At 45.5% G+C, this 21,507-nt stretch overlaps 1 protein-coding gene and 1 pseudogene across 1 annotated transcript; one reads left to right on the forward strand and one right to left on the reverse strand.

The window, feature by feature from the left end:
- Window positions 1–3,055: 3,055 nt before the first annotated feature.
- Window positions 3,056–4,138, forward strand: LOC121452498 (annotated as a pseudogene).
- Window positions 4,139–4,235: 97 nt separating this feature from the next.
- LOC121452542 (NADH dehydrogenase [ubiquinone] 1 alpha subcomplex subunit 3) lies at window positions 4,236–4,548 on the reverse strand. Its single transcript, XM_041658743.1, has one exon. The coding sequence runs from the start codon at window positions 4,534–4,536 to the stop codon at window positions 4,282–4,284; it is 255 nt and encodes an 84-aa protein (XP_041514677.1). The 5' UTR covers window positions 4,537–4,548; the 3' UTR covers window positions 4,236–4,281.
- Between the last annotated feature and the right edge of the window lie 16,959 nt (window positions 4,549–21,507).

Raw genomic sequence — 21,507 nt, forward strand, 5'->3', positions numbered from 1 at the left:
CCTACAAACAGAGACAGAAGATACAATATTAGTACTGGCAAACAGTGGCAGGAATGCGCTGTGTCAGAGTCCCTGTGTGTCCCTGAAAACCACAGTGTTCTTTCGTAATATTCAAGGAGTAAAGACGACACAAACTAGAAAGCCTCTTACTAAAGCTTAGCTTTTAATATGAAATACTTCATGGGCCATGTTCCTCTGACTAACACAGATTCTTCCTTAGGTTATGAGCAAACGCCATTGCCGCCCATCTTGTACTTCTGTACTGTTGTGTGACATTATTCCTGGAAAGATGAGACCAAGGGTCCACTCACTGCTGATAGGAAACAGAAGATTAAAGTATGGGTACACCCAGAGTCCAGCTTGGTGAACCAATCCGTTTATTGGGGTAACGTACAGGAATATGAGTGAGGGTTTACTTGCGGGAACAGACATGACTCAGAGGCAGCTGCAGCAAAGGCTCACTCCAGCATGGGTGACAGCTGACCAACCTGCAGGCTGCTCCACAGGTTGGGGATCGTCTTTCCCAGGTAGCTGGGCAGATCTGTACCTCTTCCAGGCAAACTGCCTGGTTTGAGGGTGTCCCTCAGCAGTCTTTACTACTTGCACAAGCTTGGGAGGGAAGAGATAATCAGTTTCAGGGACTTCCTGCAGCTACTGAGTTGTGTCCCGCCTGAGTTTTAAGGAGCTTCCTTGCAGGATACAATGTGTGTCTCTCCCACCCCTGCCCCCCACCCCAGTTTGGAATATCCTAAGTCTTAACCAGCTTCCCTCCAAGATGAGAACTTTTTATCTCAGAGGAAACACTACACAACACATACATCAGTGTTTATCACCAGGGCAGTAACTCAGGTCTTGCATTGTGAAAAAGAATTAAGTGGTAATGTTGCCTTTTTCTTTGAGTCCATGGAGGAACAATAAGCAATCAATTATGGAATCTGGGGCCACCATTATCTAATGTTAAACATCCAGTCAAATGGAATGAACCAAGAAGTTCTGCCCCATGTGAAACCCATGAAAACACACAGAGAAAAGCTTACCCAGCACTAAACAGAAAGTTGAGAATGTGGAAAGAGCCCAAAGGTCCACTAAGAATGGATTAACAGAAGTGATATAACCGTATGATGGAGTACTACTCAGTAATAAAAAGAACTGATGTACTGCTATGTACTGCAGCACGGATCAGCTGTGAAAACACTCTGTGGAGTGAAAGAAGTCAGTCAAATGCCCACAGCTACTTACATGACACAGCCAGAAGAGGCGAAACTATAGCCACAGAAGGCAGGTCAGCAGTTGCCTGGGGCCTGAGAGGAGGGCTATTGGTGCGAATAGAGAGTGGCGGCTAACATTTCAGGGTTTTCGTTTGGGATCCTGAATATTCTAATATGGACTGTGGTGATAGATGCTCTGTCTAGTAAATGAGCTTCCCGAGAACCAAGCACTGGGTGACTGTGCCGCTGGAGAGCCACGGTCGGTGAGCATGCTCAAAGCCACTGAACTGCAGGCTGTGAAAGAAATGAGTTCTATGGGATGTGAATGGAGCTCCAGGAAGCTAAGGCTGTCAAAAGGGCAGAGCAGATTATTACGGAACAGGGAGATCCCCTAGCCAGTGGTTACAGAGGATGCTAAAAATTCTGTCTGGAAGCGGAAGTTCAGTATTTGGATAACAGTCTTTGGTCATCTTAAAATGGGCAATAAGAAAGCAACGGGGGGGGGGGCTCCACTCTTCCCTCTGCCCCCACAAGTTTGCTTTTATGAAAGAGTAAACATTGGTATGGTTTAGATCAATCAGAAAATGCTTTCTTCCCAATAGTTCTTCACTCTTCTGAATCTTGAAAAGGCAAAAATGAGTATTTTATCATTTGTTTAATAGGGGACTTTTATTTATTTGTATTAATTTTGAAAGATCTTTGACACAAGCAAGCATTCCCACCTCCCCTCTCCCAGATATATGTGTCTGAAGCTAACAGTTTTAAACTCACCAAAGAGCGCTGAGCTAGGCTGTAGGATGAAGACCGTAAAAAGCATCTGTGGTGTTAATGGCTGCTACATGCTACAGACCAACTGGGACCTGACAGAACGCTGGGCCACAGAAACGCTGTAAGTGAATAACACAAGGAGCAGTCGATAAATAGAAAGGCCAGCAATTATCAGCCAAAATACACAGATACTAGAGAGGCCACACAGAAAGGTGTAAGGGCACCATCAGGGTATGGCTTGGGCAGAATGACCTCTGTGTGTAAAGATGACAATAAACCTTCTCCAAGCTGGTGTGAGGAATTAGCTTAAACTCCTTTTTCCCTTTCCCTCTCCGGTGTCCACTCAGCTCTCCAGAGAGGAAAGCTGGGCCTGGACAAAGGAGATGTGGGGGTATTAGCTCTCACCTAGGTTCCCCACTTGTTCTATGAACACACAGGAACAGGGTGGGAGGTTCTGGTTTGTAGGGATAGTCCTCTTGTTTCAGAGATGCTCAGAGAGTCTTAGGAAACTAGAACCCACAACCCCGGCCTCTGTGTGCCCAGCAGAGGAGTTTGCCCCGCCTTGCTTGTTATCCAAGGAGACACAAGAGACCGACTGAGTTTCTCCCCAGCAAAGCCCATGATTCCATGCTTTGGTTGCCGCCCCTGGATTTTAGAGTGTATCATTCCTTTGAGCCAGAATTTCCCTCTTCATCTAGTAACCTCCCACACATCGTCTCAAGCTCACCTTGTCTTCAAGGCTTCCCCAGTTCCCTCAGGCAAAATTACTCATTTCCCACCTCCGCACTCCTAAAGCTGTCTCATCCAGCACAGCCCTTAAAACCGCTTGATTCTCCCTCCAAAGACTGAGGGCTTCAAAAACGAGGATTAGAGCAGATATATTTTTAAACTCCCATCACTTAGCATGACTGGTGTATCATTAAGTACTTAATGAATGTTTTTCAGATTCCACAAGTTCAAGGTCCTAATATGTGCCCCGAGAATGTAAAGTTGAATCTTGGCCCAGAAGAGATAAGGAAAATACATGATTGGGGTGTGTGTGTGTGTGTGTGTGTGTGTGTGTGTGTGTAAACATACACATGCTTTATTTAGAAAAGACCATTGAAGTGAATAGCCATGTAACTGAAGAATTTAGCTTTCATCGTGGCTATTGTGAAGGAAACCCTAGAAAAATGGTGAAGATGTGGGCAGAGAAGGAAATGAGGAATTTATCCAGGCTAACAACAGCAAACATACCGTGTCCAAAACCAATCAAGCTAAGAAGTCATGTTCTTCTCATGGGCTTCATTGGCAAAGATGACACGCCTGCACCACTTTTGAAAAACGTCCATTTGTCAGAATCGGAGGCACAGAAGTTGTACCTGCAGGTCATTCAGTACATGAGGAAAATGTATCAGGACGCTAGACTTGTCCATGCGGATCTCAGTGAACTTAACATGCTGTACCGTGGTGGAGATGTGTACATCACTGATGTTCCTCAGTCTGTGGAGCATCATCACCCACACGCATTGGAGAAAAGACTGTGCGAATGTCAATGGTTTCTTTTTCAAATATATATGCTGTCGCTGTGACGACTGCTCCGGAGCTCTTTGAGTTTGTCACAGATCCTTTCATCATCCTTGGGAACATGGATGCTTATCTTGAAAAGGCCATGGAAACAGCATCTCAAAGGACCAGGAAGAAAAGACTAGCCAAGATCATGTGGATGAAGAGGTGTTCAAGCAAGCATATATCCCCAGAACCTTGAATGAAGTGAAAAAGTATGAGAGAGATGTGGGTATAATGATGAGGATGAAGGAAGAAGACACGGCTTTGAATACTCAACAAGATAATATTCTATAGCAGACTGACACGGGATTGAAAAAAGATTTGTCAGGAGTCCAGAAGGTCCCTGCACTCCTAGAAAGTGAAGTTAAGGAAAAGACTTGTTTGGATTCAGAAGATGCTAAAAGTTCCCAGTGCTCTGACACAGACTCCGAAGAACAGGGAGATAATGCCCAGTGCAAAAAAACACAATGCTGACCCGACGTTGATAAAAGGGAAAGAAAAAAGATGGTCAAGGAAGCCCAGAGAGAGAAGAGGAAAAGTAAAATCCCTCAACATGTGAAAAAAAAAAAAAGTAAAGAAAAAAAAAAACAGCCAAGGCCAAGAAAGGCAAATAGAACGAAGAGCCATGTTGTGGGCATTCCTACTTTCTAAGCCCCAGGTAGAAGTTGTAGCTGGAGGATGGCTTCTTTTTTTTTTTTGGTTTTTTTTTTTATTTGGGGGGCAATAGAGAAGGAGCCTCTTTCATCAGCAGGAGTATTCACAGGTTCTTCAGCCACTCCAGGCTTGGGCCCTGAGGGTCCTGGGGGTGGCTGGGCACATCGGGCATGTTCCCATTATCTCGTACAGGGACTGGGTAGTTGTAGGGTGTTGCCTGGTTGATCATGGAAGCATACTTGGTGTAGGGGCTGATTATGGGCATAATTATAGCGAGGCCCCAGACTGAGAAGGACACCACCAGCACCGGCTCCTTCGCCCAGGCATTCTTGAGAAAAGTGGTGATTCTCCCGGCCATCTTGGTCTTGGAGCCGACCTGGAGGATGGCTTCTTGACTGCATCCAAGTCTTTACCATCTCTTCCTCTGGGGACGACTGCAGTGTGGCCGTGTGATTGCCTCAAAAGCCCATAATGTCGGGATCCAGCCTCTGGCTCTACTTCTAATCGATTAAAGTACTATTTTAATAAAGAACTTTGTACATTTTATTTTTTATATATTTTCTCCTGCAAACTTTTTCAGAATCATCATAAATATTTAAATGTGATGACCATTCACGACCTTATAAAAGTGAGCATAAAGGCATTTGGAGCATAAAGGTTATTTGTTTTCTTTGTACATGCCAAAGACATGTCTGAAACCAACTGATTACCAAGCTGTGGCCTCTAGCCTCGAGTTCTATTCATAAGAGAAGTCATGTGGCCGTGATGTTGCTGTTCACAGCGGCTCTGTTCTTGTCATATGATCCCACTTGGTCTTTTACATGCCTTTTCTTGCTAGACCTCAGCTCATCAGCCATTTCTCGTTCAGCCATTTGGCATGTTTATTTGATCATCAAACATTTAAATATTTTAGGTACTGGGAGATAGCAGTGAATAAAACAAAATTACTTCTTTAAAAAAAGAAGAAAGAAGAGCATGTCAACAGGAGGTGAACTGAAGTGACATTGATTTCCAGTACTTCCCCTTGACAGAACACAAATTGTCACACAATGAAAGGGATTTAAGAATTGCCTTCTCCTTTGCAAAATGAAGAAGACAAGAATTAAAGGTTTAGGAACTGGGTTGGCCAATCCCAGTTTGAGACACAAGGATTTTAACTGGGTTAGTGACACTTCAAATTTTTCCTTAATTAGAAAAATCCTTGGCTTAAACCGAGCCCTTTGTGCTTAATGAGAAGTGAAGGCTGAGCGCTTCACGTGTCTGATTTCTTCCCACAGAGCCTCAGGTTAGACGTCTCCATCAGCTAGGCTCTTTCCAGGAAAGAACCCGGTTTCATTTTGGTTTTCAGAGCTGCTGGGAGAGCTGAAGACTGTGTTTCAGAAATAAAACCAGAACTGGGAAGCTCTTGGCGTTTATGTGGCAACAACGAAAGAAGTCAGATAATGCCTTCCGGGCTGGCCCTGGTGTTCCCCACCGCTACCAGCCAGCGGCATCACGTGTCTACCCTCGATCTGCAGGACATCTAGATAGCTCACAGGAGAAGCAGAGACGGACACCCAGAAGCTAAAGCTGTCTGTGGACACGAGGACCTTTGCAGACCCTCTGACCCAGAGTCTGTGACTGTCCCATGGATGTCCTGTCCCTTGCTAGAGCATTATCATGTACAAAGCACAGGGTGGCTTTTGTCCCAGAGAACTCGCTGTAGCCTCTCTTCTCCTTTTTAGCTTTGTTACACAATGTCAACACAGAAAACAAAAATGCTGGAAAAATGGCAGAGTGTGCATGCGTGCTGTGTGTAGGTGTGTGTTTTGTTTTCTCATTAAGTGTTTGTTAAAAGCATGGAGTTTTTCATCAGTTCTTCGTTGGATTCTGTGTGACAATTATTAAATGTCTTCTTTTTTCAGGCCTTCATTTGCTCGCGTGTATAAGCAAAAACATCTCCTTGGGTTCTTAATAGATTTTTATATAAGAAATGCTTATAACGATGCCTGGTCTTCATAAATAGGAGCTAATGTTATTATTCTAAAGGGAATTTCCTCTCAAGTGCCAATTGTAGGGATTTATAGGGTTATGTTTTAATGAATTCTTTTTCATAAATTCAGTAAAGCTTGGCAATGTGTCAAAGAGATACATTTCCCTGGACTCTAAATAGAATCCAAGTGACCAACGAAGTAAATGACCAGCGTTTACCCGCCCGGTGGATCTATATCCCCTGACTGAAAAGATACAGTTATAATGCAAGGTGCTCAGCTTTCTTTTGCCTCTGGCTGCACCTGAGACTATGCTGGAGGAAGAGCCTCCTGGTGCTCACTCTGAAGACGGAGACAGGCTTTTACTTTGCCGTTTTCTTGTCCATACCACGACACAAAAGACTCATTTCCGTCCAATTTTGATTACACCCTGTCTGGCTTTGGTTCTGTGCCAAACTGGGGTGGTCACTATGACCCTGGTCAATGACTGTGATGACTAAGGTGTAAATAGGTTTCGGGCCAAGGATGTCGACTGGGAATTAAGAAGCCACATGCTCTGGGAAGCAAGTCACCGCAGAGGATTTTAGAACAAAGGGTGACTGAAGTAGGGGGGCGGGGCGGGGACGGCTTTGCTCACCTAGTATATCACCAGCACGTTATTAGGAATGGGAAGTGGGGCCGGAACTGTTTCTGTTTTGACTTCTAGATCATCCTGGTGTGAGCAGAGTTATGTCTGCGAAGGGGGGATTCCTGGCCCGCTGTTGGCAGAGCACAGTTCCTTCCTGTCGAGTTGAAAGTTTACTCTTTCCTACCAGAAGCCTCGAGAAGCTCAGAGTCAACTTTCCAGACGCCTCCCTTCCTAGTCGTCCTGAAATCAAGGAGCTAAAGGAGCCCATCCCACATCTTTGTTTTTATCCCTCACTTGGTTGGGTGCCTGCTTGAGTTCTCAGAACAGAGGAGCAACTTCCAAACTTAGAGGCTGTGTTCTCAGAGTGGGATAAGAAGATGTAAACACAGAGCTACGACCAGCTCCAGGGGAGAGCAATGTGGAAGGAAAACTCACAGTCTCCTTGGCAGAGCTGAGGAGCTGGGAGTAAACCCTTGCTTGGCTGCAGATTTCCATCGGCGAGCGTCTCTTCGCCTAAGGCACGGGCCTGAAATCTGTCCCTGGACCAGCTTTGGAGAAACATACCATTTGTTGGCATCATTTCGGATGCAGGAAATCCTGTGTTTATCACTCTAGGAAATGCTATATAAAATTTTGGAGTATTTTCCTCTTCCAAATTGAGATTTGGCAATGGTGTCGGGCTGATAAGAAGTTAGTTTAGGAAGTGGTGCAGTAGCCGGAGCACAAACAGCGACCCCGCCTGCTTCCACTCTGCTTCTCCAAGTCTGTGGACGGAGCTGCTACTTCTCGGCAGGCCAGACCCTCGCAGCCCGGTCCTTCATGCACACTAGGATGCCAGTACCTCCAGGGAAGTACAGAAACCTCCTTGGGAGCATCCTAAAGACACAGAGGGTCTGGCGGTAGTGGTGGCTCATGCCTATAATCCCAGACTAGGGAAGCTGAGGAAGGAGGACTACCAGGAGCTCCTGGAGTTGTCGCAATGAAAGATACTTTAACCAAACCAAAGTGATGGAAGGAATGCCCTAGATCTCTCGGGTCCAGCTTGGACTACTGCAGCGTCATGTGTAACAGGGAAATTAAGACTCTGATTCTTAGTTACCCTGATTAGCAAGTCAGTGGGCATGAACTAGGTTCTTCCTCAAATCAAGAATTTAAGTGAGAATGTCTATCATAATGACTGAAGTCTCCTCTAGTTAAAAGATGATGGGCTAGACCACGGAGATGGCTCAATGGATATAGTATTTGCTATGTATACATGGAGACCTAAATTCAAATGCCCAGTCCTTACAGAAACAAAACTTACAAAAACAAAACTCAGGGGTGTAATCCCAGTGCCTGGGATTACAAGAGCTAGGGAGATCCAGAGGCCTTGTTTGTCTAGCTGAAATGGCAATCCTTGGGTTCAGTGAGACTGAAGAAAATTAAGATGAAGAAGTGACTGTGGAAGACACCTGACATGATTGACCATGATTGATCGTTGGTGGCCACATGCACCTACTTGGATGAGTGAGTGAGTGAGTGAGTGAGTGTGTGCACAGTACACACAGAGAGATATAAAGGGCTCTAGACAAAACTGAACCGGCCTCACACATCACAGTAAAGATGCTCAATAACACATCTAAAGGGAAAAGACATCAAGCAGCAGAAGGCACTGGCTGAGCATCTAGTGTAGAGCAACATGCAGCTTTGTTAGAATACACTCAGCTCTAACTGAGGGTCAAAGGACTTTTGACAATGATCCTACCAGAAGGCCATATGGAGAGGGAAAGGCTCCGCCCTCAAATTAATCGAGTTGTAAGAAATTCCTTTAGATTACTTGCATTTGTTTCTCCTCCTTCTATTTTGTTGTTTACTAATTAAATTGTTTTTGCTTAGCTGTATTCTTCTGTTTCATATATATGCTTTGCTGGTGTGTATGTATGCACACCACACATGTACCTGATGCCCCTGAGTTTGGAAGATGGCATCAGATGCCCCGGAGTTAAGGGTAGCTGGGAACCAAACCTTAGACCTGTGAGGAAGCAGCAAGTGTTCTTAATCACTGAGCCATCTCCCCAGCCCCTGTGTTCTAATTTTTGAGTTAAACTGTTAGTTCCCTTTTACTCAGTGGTTAAGAGCATTGCCTGCTCTTCCAAAGGTCATGAGTGTAGTAATAGGAGCGGCAGCGGGGCTGCGTCCCCAACACCCCAGCCGCCTGCCTGGCTAGCTTATGCCCCGAAATAATTACACGGACACTGTATTCTTTTAATCACTGCTTGGCCCATTCTCTTTTAGGCTAATTCTCACATATTAATTTAGCCCATTTCTAATCATCTGTGTGTAGCACCCCAAGGTGCGCTTACCGGGGAGATTCTAGCCTAGTCCATCCTGGGTCTGAGCTTCATCCCGGGAGCGGGGCATGGCGTCTCTCTCAGGCATCTGCGCCCGGGAGGAGAGCTGTCGAGACTCTGAGCTCACTTCCTCTTCCTCCCAGCGTTCTGTTCTGTTTACTCCTCCCACCTATCCTCTAACCAATAAAATGGGCCAGGGCAGTTCCTTTATTAGCCAATGACCTTCCTCCATCACATGAGTTCAATTCCCGGCAACCACATGGTGGCTCACAACCATCTGTAATGAGGTCTGCTGCCCTCTTCTGGTCTGCAGACATACACACAGACAGAATATTGTATACATAATGAATAAATAAATATTTTTTTTAAAAAAAGTCCTTGTGACTCAGTTTTCTTTGTAAGAATCAAAGGGTTGATAACTACGCCTTTGCCTTTGGCTGTGTTCTTTGGGTAGTGGAGCCTTCTCACAGGCTCGTTTTACACTTGTTATTTTAAAATAGTCCATGTGATATAATTACTGACAACCATGCCAATTAACTCAATTAAAGATTCTGAGTCCTCTATTTAATGGCCAGACCAAGACAGGGCTCACACCTCTGGAAAGTCTTTTGGTGCCCAAGTTCAGGGGGCACAGTGTTTTTAAAGACAAAATTATAATTACATCAGTGTGCCTGGGGGCAGGGGGTACATTAGTGAGAGATTCAGAGTTGCCTAGCAGCAACTGCTTTCTTTGCAAGGCCCAGAGTATCTTCCAGACACTGCACAATGTGTTTGGACCATGGTCAAGGTCAAACACTGTCCTAAGTCACCAAAGTGAATGTGCTTGAGTATATTTTGGGGGGGGGGGGACGCAGAGGTTGGGGTTGAAGAAGGGTTTCTCTATGTATCCCTGGCTGTCCTAAAACTCCCTCTGTAGACCAGGCTGGCTTTGAACTCAGAAATCCTCCTGCCTCAGCCTTCTGAGTGCTAGGATTAAAGGCTTAAGCATTTATCAAGAGTCCTGTAGTATGCTACATCTTGTTCCAAATGATGAGAATGAACACTCAGAGGACAAAACAAATCATTTTTAAAATTGTGTACCTTATATCCTAATGGGCAATGTAGGATCAGGAGACTTAATGAAAATACTGTGTGAAAATGCATGATGATAAGTATTATGCAAAAAACAATGGAGCAGCGACTGAGCGTGGTTTCTTGGATGGCTGTGTGCTGTAACTATGAATGGGGTGGTGGGAAGGGAAGTCGTTATTGATAAGGCTACGCAGTTGGAACAAAGATCTGGAGCAGAGGGATGGAAAGGGCCCATGAGGGCATAGAGATTTTCATAGGAAGCAGAAGTGTGAAGACTCTGATATGGGTCAGTGTGTGGCACATTCAAGGAAGAAGAGAAGAAGAAGCTGCTGTGTTAAACCAAAGGAGGAGGAGGAGAGAGAGTGGTGAGGCTGAGTTAAAGAGTGATGGGCCAGCCTTCAGATGCATCACAAATGTCAAGGAGGCTGTTGTGGGAATTATAGAAATTACTTCCAGTGACCTGGGAGCCTCTAGAGAATTTAAATGTTTAAATAGAACCATATGAACTTTTATTTTCTGGGGTGTTTTTGTTTTGTTTCTTTGTTTGTTCGACAGACTCTTGCTATGTAGTCCTGGCCTTGAACTTGTAATGTAGACCAGGTTTGCTTTGAAATGTGTCACAAACTGAAATTCTCCTGCCTCTACCTTTTGAGTGTTGGGAAATACAGGTGCACACCACAATGCCCAGTAAAGTTTACATATATTCTGAAAATGTCATGCTGACTGTTATGTTGAGAATAGATCTCAGGGGTAGTTGGTAGAAGTGGTGATGGTGGAGAAATTGGTGGTGGTAGAGGAGGAAGAAGAGGTTGTGGTGGTGGAGGTGGTGGAGGTGGGGGTGGTAGTAGAGATGGTGGTGGGGGTGATGGTGGTGGAGATGGTGGAGGTGGTAGTGGAGGTGGGGGTGGAGGTGATGGTGGTGATGGAGGTGATGGTGGTGATGGAGATGATGGAGGAGATGGTGTTGATGCAGGGGAAGAAGACTGAGAAAGCAGCCAGTTAGGAAGGAAGGCAGTCAGAAAATGCTGAAACTTCAGCCAGGGTGACAGGAAGGCTACTATAAGAACAGTACAATTCTGAAGGCAGAGTCAGGGCGAGTGGTTGCCTGAGAGGGTATGTGTCATGTGATAAGGGAAGGTGATGGAGTCTATCACTGGAGCACACCACAAAGGACAGATCCTTGCAGCAGCACTGAGTCTGAAATATCTCCTGCTTACAAAGAGAGACATTAAGTAGGATGTTGGCTGTAGGAATCTGGAGGCCTGGACTGTATACACAAATACATGAGTTTGGAGTATATACACACCCACGTATACACGCACATGATTTAAAACTTCGTGTGCATACACGATTTCAAAACTTTACTAGTATAAACATTTAAGTTAGAAAAAATTCTTGAACTCTATTTTCCAACTTAGACATAGAAACAAGAGGATCTTGTTACTTATGCTTTACGAAGAATGAAAATTGCCTTCACTTTCATCTCACTTAACCTCCAAGGAAACCAGGAAAGAGAGAGAACAGCTGCTTTAAAAGGGGTGTGTTTTCTCTCATGTTTGGGTAGAGGGATACAGAGTCACCGGCATTTGAGGCTCTATTGGTGCCTTCATTAGAGTTTCTTTGGCTGCAAAGAGACACCATGATGACAGCAACTCTTATAAAGGAAAAACATTTAACTGGGTGGCTTACATTTTCTGAGGTTTAGTCCATTATCATCATGGTATGATACGGTGGCATGTAGGCAGACATGGTGCTGGAGTTGAGAGTCCTACATCTTGATAGGTTGGCAACAGGAAGTGGCTGGATTCACTAGGTGTGACTTGAGCATATGAGGCCTCCAAGCCTGCCTTTGCTGTGACACACTTCACCAAGACTATGCCAATCCAACAGCGGCACCTCCTCATACTGCCACTCCCTTTGGGGGCCATTTTCTTTCAAACCACCACAACTGGTATTCAGAAGGCCGGAAAGTAGGTTGGCAGGGCACTTCAAGTTGCTTTAGGTCACAGCATCAACAAAATGCCTTCCAACACCCTCCCCTCCCCCACCTCTGGACCCTCCGTCCACAGCATCCTTTTCTCTGTCACTTTCCATTCCTTCTCTCTGGGGCTCCTCTAACACAAACGTCCCATAACTGTGAGAGTCAAGGAGGAGCTTGGAAGATTGCTAACCAATCCTGCTATCCCTGCCATTCCAGAAACACAGCCGTGTTCCAGCTCGAACGTAAGCATACATGAGTGTAGTTGCTACTCATGCATCCATCAATCCCACAAACCCACACTTACTGGATACTTTTTTCCAAATACTGACTTTAGGACAAAATTTATAAACCCTCCTGCTCTCATATGGAAAGAAAAGGGACAGATAATATACAAAATACACAAATAAATTGTAATAGTATCTTAGGAAGTCTAGTGGGATAGAGGGAGGTGTGGAATACTGGCTTGTGAGGATAGAGGGTCATGAAATGGGGTGACCAGGAAAGGATAGACCAGGATGAGAGAGACTTCCTGGAGGGGACCCAGAAAGGGAACAAAGGGAAAACTCAGAGCTAACTGGGTGTGGAGACTATGCCCTGAGGGAGTGACCCAGAAAAAGCTCTGAGGTTTACACAGTCAAGAGGCAGCAAGGAGGCTCTGTGGCCCGGAGTGACCACTGGAGCATAAGGACTTGGTGAGACTTGAGCTTCTAGGGAGTGGGGGCTGGATGATGTGGCATTCATTGTGAAGCCTTAGGCGTCTGCTCTCATGAAACAGGGCCTGCTTGCTGTGAGAGCCCTTGACAAAACAGCAGCCTCCCTCTCTTCTCAATTCGCTCACACTTGCAGCCAGATTGTCAGCGCTAAGCCTCAGTAAATGTGTAAGTGATGGAGCAACCTCTGCCTGGAGGCTGAGCAGGCTATGCGAGACGAGAGGATAGCTGTGGCCATACATGTTGTTATGTGGGATAGTTTGGGTACCAAAAACACAATAGTAGGGGTTACTGACTATTTTTTGTTTCCATTTAAAGCTAAGATGTTCCATCAAAATACATGTCTTGATGCTCTGATCTGTATTAATTTTATCTCTAACTCAAAGAGTCTTTGAAATGTGTAGTTTGATTTGGTCTTGGAGTTCTTGGTAGAAAGAATTAATGGTATCATGGAGGCGTTTTCCCTGAACCCTTGGAACATGTAAATCTGCCCTTTCCCGTGCAGAAAGGGACTTTGCAGACATGACTAAGATCATGGCTGAGTCGAGAGATTTCCACGTTGTCTCCTGGACTGAAGCGGAAGGCGTGAGTCTTTAAAACAGAGAATATGCTCTAGCCTTGGATGTGGCGGAGAGGGAAGAACCTTATGACCATAGCATAAGAAAGGCTCAGTGTGCCATGGTGGCTTTGGGAATGAGGAAGAAAAGGTGTTACGGGTCAAGGAATAAAGACGGCCTTCTAAAGCTGGTAGAGGCCAGGAAACAAATCTGCTCTCAGAGTCTCCAGAATAGAACCCCCTGCTGACACCTTCCTTTTACTCCAGGGAGATCTGCTTCAGACTTATGACTGACAGAATCCTGAGATGACCAGCTGGTGCTGCTTAGGCCGGTGCAGGTGTGAGGACTGAGTGGGGCCAGAATGGGAAACTAACGGACACCTTGTCTCAGCATGGTATCTTTCGTTAACACTTTTCAGACTTCCCTTCAAGGATAATTATGTGTATTGGGATTTACTTTTTCTGCTATTTGTTCATCTTTTTCCCTTCACAGCATATTGACCTATCTATCCTTTCTCTAAGTATTCCTTACAGTTACCTGTCTTTCCCTGACCTGCTTATATCACTTCTAATGCAGAATTTGATATCCTTGTTTGGTTCTTGGGTACATGCATGTGCACATTTGTGTGCACATGTGCTATATGTATGCACACACATGCAGTTTTCTCTCTGTGCAAATGATCAGAAGCAAAGATAATAGTGGTTCATATTGCCATCTCCTATTAAAAGGGCTCAGAGTTCCTTGAGGAAGATATGGGCTCCATAGCTGCAGAAGGATGGGTAAACTTGGAAAGTTGCCATTCTAGAAACTTAGGGGAAAAAAATTAACGGGACCATATTACAAGAACACACATGCAAGCTGGGGGATGGGGTGGGTGAAGGGTTGTCCTTACTAAATATGGAACAGTTTGGTTATAAAGTAATTAGATAATAAATTATAAACTGGTGTAAAAATGGATGACAGGTGAGTTGATGGAGGAAGTGGGAGGGGCCTTGCTATGAATGGATCCCAGGTAAGCAGGGAGCTTGGAGCTGAATAATCAACATTTGCAACCACAGGGAAGCCTGGCTCAGACAAGCATCATCTGATGATGCTAAGCCTATGGGGAATTCCACATGAGGAGTAGACCACTGATTAATTGTAGTGAAAAACCAAAAGAAAACTCCATAATTATATAGGGCTTGGACTGAGTGGTCAAAATTACCCCACCACGAGGACAAGTTAACCCCACGTGCCTCTGGTTAGGACATCCTGACACTGAGAACTAAAAATAAAACAAAAGAAAAAAAGCTCAATCTAATAAAAATAACTACCAGACAAACACAAACCAAGGAAAGCACATCACAGAAGAAGGGAGGAGGGGCTCATTATTCTGTCTCCATCTTTGCAGGTGACAGTCCCCGGAGTCTGCCCTCTGTTCCTGCGCTTGTGCAATCTCTCTCTGATGCTCCTCCCTTCTTAGGAGATCTTCGCCATGAGCTGTGCCTGGTCTGCCTTGGTAACCCAGACAGTTCATTTTCCTATGTGAAGATCCTTAATCGCATCTGTGATGTTCCTCTGTAAGGGAAGGTAACATGTTTGTCCCATGTTCTTTGTCATGTGGCCTTCAGAGTTGAACACAGATGGTTGAAGTTGTAAGTGTGTATGTGTGTGTGTGTGGGGGGGTAATTATTCTATGCACCAGAGAACTATTGTTCAAAAACATCAGCACCATAAAAGCCAGCAATACTACAGATCATAAAAGACCGAGGAACGATGACAACTGGATGCAGGATCTATTTTAGGTTCCTTTCTGGAGGGAAGGAAGAGGACTCCCATCCTGACATCTACTGACCAAATGATGGTGTATTCTGATAAAGTGTTAAGATGCACTTATAAAGTTGATACATGTACTTTTATGAGGTATGTCTACCAGAGACCTCTACACAGACGCTCTTAGAGTCGGCAGGAAAGACTGTGTGGCTGGCCAGCTGCTGCTCAGGGAACTTGCCCAAGTCATGCTGCCCCGAGTCTTACAGCCCTCTATCTTCCATGCACAAAACCCCCATCCTGCTGATCACACTTCAGTTAGCAAGAAGCAGAACTACAGAAGCAGAAAAGCAAGGTTAATACATTTAAAGGCTTTCTTGGAACTCTAGGCTAGGTCTTTGATGGATTAGGTAAAGACCTGGTTCTGGTTTGGCAGGGGTTGTGGCCTATGTGTTGGGTTCTGGGATGGTGTTTGTTTGCCTCTTCCCAAGTTGTATCCAAAGTAAGTGACGCAGGATGTACATAGGGTCTTTTTGGCTGAGACTCAGTACCCAAAGGCCTGTAATGTCTCTAGCAGGTCCTCAGTGGCCTTCTTACATGCCTTCTCTGTTTTTGAAGCTATGAGGAGGTCATCTACATGTGACAACAGGACACGCTCTGGATAACTCTGCTGAAAATTCAGGAGGTCAGCACTTAGAGCCTCATCAAAGAGTATGGTACAGCTTTTGAACTCTTGTGGCAACCTAGTCTAGGTCAATTGTCCTGTTAAGGCTCCTTCAGCATCAGTTCACTCAAAGGCAACAATGGGCTGGCTTATAGGTGCCAACAGGAGGTAAAAGAAAGCATCTTTTAAGTCCAGATTTTTTTTTTAAAGTTCTTATTTGTTTTTCTGGTGGCAGGAGATTTGGGAGGACATAGGGGTTCGGGAACTGTTTTAGTTTCTATTGCTGTGAAGAGATGCCATGACAGCAACTCTTTAAAGGAAGACATTACATTGGGCTGGTTTACAGTTTCATTGTCTTAGTCCATATCATCATGGCAGGACATGGCAGCACACAGCCAGCCATGGTCCTAGAGAAAGAACTGAGAGTGGAAAAGGAGCGACATCGGATCGCGCAGGCAACAGGAAGTGATCTGAGACACTGGACATATCTTGAGCATAGGAGACCTCAAAGCCTGCACCCCAAGTGACACACTTCCTCCAACAAAGCCACACCTCTTAACAGTGTCATTCCCCATGAACTTATGGGGGTCATTTACATTTAAACTACCACAGGAACGATAGGGTGGTGGTTTCTGCCCTATTTTTGACCTCCCTGAGATCTCTAGATTCACACCAGCTCAGAACTGAGTATAATAAAGGGATTTTTTTTTTATTTAGAGGGAACTCACAGATCACAGGCCTCTGTATGAACCTGGAATAGGAATCAAACCTAGCATCCAGGTGAGAGAGAGGAGAGAGAGTGGCAGGCATATATCTTTTGGTGCCCAAAGCTATGCCCAACCTGGTCTAGCCTCTCAAAGGCCATTGGCTGAAAAGGTTCCCCATCACCTGTGGGCACTGGTAGTCCTGAATGTCCAGTTTTAGAGCTGGGAGCAAGGAAATGTACCAAGAAGAATGGGAGGGATGAGAATCTCTGCTTCCTCTAGCCTCTGTTTGACTCATATTTGGGTTGCAGGTGACCTCTGCAAAGGATATGATGGCCTATAGATTTTGTAATAAATCTCTGCCAGTTAGAGGGTAGGATCAGTCTGGCTTGACTAAGAAGGAATGAATACCTAGTCCCAAGTCCAACAACCCAAGAAGTCTTTCAGAGAAAGAGGTCAGTCTGTCCGTTTGCCCCTCAGACAGCTGTCTGTCAAGACATCACTGACCTGAGAGGTTCTGTCAGGACTGAGCGGCTCCTCCCATGTTGGCCAGGAATTTAACAGATTTGCTTCCTACCTTCAGTGTTACCCCGGGTTCCTGCAGGCTTACCCAAATGGACGGTGGGGTATTTCTCTTGCCTCTTTTGAGTTGGGCATTCATTCTCCCTGTTTACAGTAGAGATGTGGCAGTAGAGAGGTGTGGGAGAAGGCATCCGTGGACAGGGAAGTATGTCATTGCCTAGCGGGGAGCTGGTGCAGCCTCTGCCCCCCAAACGCTGCCCAGCTGCTTCATCACCCTGGCTCTGAGCAACAACTGGATGTCCAAGATGGAGAATGGTTCTTTCTCTGGACTGGGACTCCTAGAAAGCCAACCCAACCCCCCCATGGTCTGTGCTGCCCCTGAGGCCATGTTGGTACCCATGATCTGTGCCGCATCCAGACGATGTGTTGATAACTGTGGTCTATGCTGCCATCCCAAGCTGTGTTGATGCCCGAGGTCCTTGCGCATGTCCATGGTCTGTGCTGCTACCAAAGGCCAGCTGGGTGCTGTGCTCTATGCTTCTGCTGGAGGCCATGTTGATGTCTGTGGTCTGTGCTTCCACCTGAAGCCATGCTGGTGTCTGTTGGCTGTGCTGCCATCAAGGGCCATGTTGATGTCCTCAGCCTGTGCTAACCTGGACTGTAAAGGGCAAGGAAGTTTCTTCTGCAGTGGTATCCAAGACTGCAGACTCACAGTTGCAGATGAGAGACATAGAAGGCTTCTATGACAACCAATTCCCCCCACCCCACCCCCAAAAGAAATAGTCTAGACAAGAAGCCATTGAAGAGAACTCTTAAAAATTATGACAAGGACATTGAGCTGTAGCTCTTCATGGTTGATGACGTCTAAATGGGGTGGGAGTGGGGAAGGACTTAGTTTTCTTTAAGGGACGCCTGGCCACTGGGAGTTTGACCATGCTCCAGTGACTATATGAGCAACCTAAAACGGACTTGGTATTTTTTTCTTTCTGACCTTTTCACTAGAGCCCGTTTTTACCTGGCCCTGTTAAAATGCAAGGCCACGCAGAGGATCTGTCCATTCAATCAGTCTGCCACCTCCCACACCTCCACCCACTTCATTCCTAGATCACCACAGTGACTTCCATGCGGAAAAGCCATGCAAATGATCTGAATGGATTTTGTGATGGGATACATGTTTGGGCTTTTGGCAAAGTCTAGATGGGCCCCAAAGGATCAGTGTCACGACTGTGGTCTAATGACAGGAACCCTGCAATACACCTCATCAGTGCTGAAACATCCCATGGTCTCAGCAACTGCCCTTCCACCCTTCCCTTCACAAACGCGGGGCAAGAAGCCAGGTTTCTTGGCAGTGGCTGATAAACAGCACAATCAGAACGGTTTGTATAATTCCAGTTAGAAAGTTAACTGCTCCGGACTTCCCAGCACCAGAGGGGCCTCAGAGGAGGGGTGGCAGCATCCTGCAGGAACCTCCAGGACTGTTCTTTTCTGCTTCCAGGATGGAAGGCAGAGGTGCTTGAGGAACAAGATAGCTTCACTGCTCATGTCTGACAGCAGCAGAGAAAACTCTAGAACTCAGCTCTTGGGTGCCCTGTGGTGCTGAGATATTGGTGCAAAGGGATGGGAAAGGCAGAAGGGAAGTGGGGGGTGAGACAGTCTTTAGTGGACCATCCTTAGCAAGCATAGGTAGGTCCAGATAGTAAGGGTCTCTGCCACAGTCTACGGACAGAAAGGCCAATCAATGTCTTTATTTTCCTACGAGCCCACCATGCACATGCCAGGTCACAGAGCAGCCCCACTTCTCAGAATCACAAAGCTCACGTTCAAGGCAGCAGGTGAGGATTGTTTTCCACAAAACAATGATAATAATAATGAGGCTTTCTGATGGACAGTCACTAATGAGCCTGAGAAGGGAGGGAGAAAAGAAGGGAGGGAGGGAGGGAAGGGTCTTCTGATACTGACTTGCAAAGTCCACCTTACGCTGTAGGTTGTAAAGGTCTGTGCATTGAGCTGCCCGAGAGTGCCTGGTACACCTGAAGCCACTCTTTTCTTTCTTTTGGCTTCTAAAGAGTTCAGCAATGGGGGAATCAGGTTTTAGAGATTGGGACAACAACTTGAAAAATTAGCTGTGCAAGTGTCAGCTGAGGTCGGATGAAAGGCGACTTCACTGTGCTTTGCATTTGTGTATTAATCTATTCTCTCTCCCCCTCATTCTCTGTCTGTCCCTCCCTCCCTCCCTCCCTCCCTCCCTCCCTCCCTCCCTCCCTATCTCTCTCTCTTTCTCTCCCTTACACACACACACACACACACACACACACACACACACACACAGTGGGCATACACAGAGGTAAAGGGGTCAACTTGTTAGAGTCGGTCCTCTCCTTCCAACAAGGGGGATCCAGGGATGGAAATCATCAGGCTTGGCAGCAAGCACCTTTATTTGCCGAGCCATACTCCTGACTCTGGCTTTGCACTTTTAGATAAGCTGAAAAAGTCAAGGGCTTAAAAATCTCCCAAGTTAGTTTAGCTGGGATGCTGTGGGTGGTTGGGTATGTAGAGTCTGAACATGGCGTGCACTTTTCTTTGCCATGCACACAGGGGTTTATTTTTGTAACATCCACTTTGTGTTTTAGAGGACTTTCAGGCTCGAAGCAGAATTCCAGTACACTCTCTGCCTCTGCTCAAGCACACCTTGCTCCACCTCAGCAGCCCACCCAAGAAGGACCGATGAGCCCGCATTGATGAATCATTACCTACATCAAAAACTAAGATTAAATTGGTGTCCTCTCTTGGGGTTGCGTATTTCATGGCATTGAGAATAATTTAACACAATGTATCCACATCTGTACTATCACTTGGGGGGGTATTTCACACCCTAAAATCTTGCTCTACCCTCCATGTGGTAACCATTGATTTTTTTTTTAAAATTGCTTTTAGCTTTGTCTTTTCATGAAGTTACATAAATGTCACCACACAGTATATGGCCTTTTGTCATGGGCTTCATTTGCTTAGTACCATGCCACCAACCGTCTTCTCATGGCTTGATTGATTCAAATATATATATTGGCACCGGACAATCCCTCATTATCTGCTCCTGTAATCATTCACTTACTAAAAGCCATACTGGTGACTTCTGAGCTGCTCTAAGGATCTGCGTGTAGGTTCTTGCATAGGCATACATTCTCAGCCCATTCAAGTCTGACAGCACAAATCATCTCAGTCCCATCTGCTCTCCAATGAATCCGCGCCATTCAGCCCTTCCTCATCGGTAAATGAGAGCTCCGGTTGCTCTGCATCCTAGCCAGCATTTGGTGCTTTCTCCTGGAGCTTGGCTGCTCTGGTGAGTGTGTAGTGGTATCTCACTGTTTTAATCTGCATTCATTTTCCTCTTGACACCAGTGTGGAGCATCTTCTCATCGGCTTTCCTTTTGAGAGGTGTCTAGGTCTTTGGTTCACTTTTAAAAGCAGGTGTTTGTGATTGTTGAGTTTTAAAGGTTCTTTGCACATCTTGGGTAGTATTCCTTAATCTGGTGTCACTCGAAAAGACTTCCTACTAGTCTATGGCTTGTATTTTCATCCTCTTGACTGTTTTCAGAGAACAGAATTTTGTTTTCCTCACTTCCCTTTTCCTTCCTGCCCTTTCTTTTTTTGAGGTGCTGGGGCCTCAGACTCATGGCCTGCTGCATGCTTAGTGAGAGCCCCACCACTGACTTGGCTGGATATCCAATCCAGAAACCTTTACAAAGTTCGGGTTATCACTTCTTTCTTTCACAGACTGCTAAACTCGAGCCAGACTTCCTTCCATCTCATCTCCAGGTTTTTCTTGGTTCTGGTTTGCATTGCTCATTTGATCTTTTTTCTTTAGGATGCACCTTGGTCTGTTCCTTGTCTGTGCATGGTCACTGCATTATGTGTCCTCTGCTCTCGCTGTCCAGAGATCAGCTGACTATATTTAAGTGGCTCCATGTCTGGGCTTCCTACTCGCAGACATCTTCCAGGTTCTGGTTTTGCTCTCCTTCAATACTGCGTTGGCTATTTCGGGGTCTCTGGTCTCTGGCACATGAGGGCTAATGAATGTGGTTTAACACACAAAAAAAATCACACATTTACTGAAAACATTACTATTTTTTCTCCTAACAAGACTGCACAGTTTTTGATCACAGAGTTGGTAAATGACATTATAGAAAAATGTCAATATTGGGCATGCTCAATAGACTTTAGATACAGCTAGTCGACAAGCACAGAGTAAATTATTGGATTTCTGTTAAGATGTCATTAAATCTATCACTTAGGCTGGGAAGCATTGATAATCCTGAGTTTTCCTAGCTGCAAACATGAAATATCTTAGCTTTTGGTTTTCCAGTTTCTTCCATGGGTTTCATTTCCCTCCTCTAGATCTCAGATATTTTGTTAGATCCGTGCCTATAGGCTGTATTTCATTTTGAG

The sequence above is a fragment of the Microtus oregoni genome, unplaced genomic scaffold, assembly GCF_018167655.1.
Source record: "Microtus oregoni isolate MIOR12 unplaced genomic scaffold, Mior012 000009F_ref0000495, whole genome shotgun sequence".
Classification (NCBI taxonomy): Eukaryota; Metazoa; Chordata; class Mammalia; order Rodentia; family Cricetidae; genus Microtus; species Microtus oregoni.

Bases quoted from the DNA above. Each gene is read 5' to 3' on its own strand.
- LOC121452542 (XM_041658743.1), bottom strand. From the start codon at position 4,536: ATGGCCGGGAGAATCACCACTTTTCTCAAGAATGCCTGGGCGAAGGAG.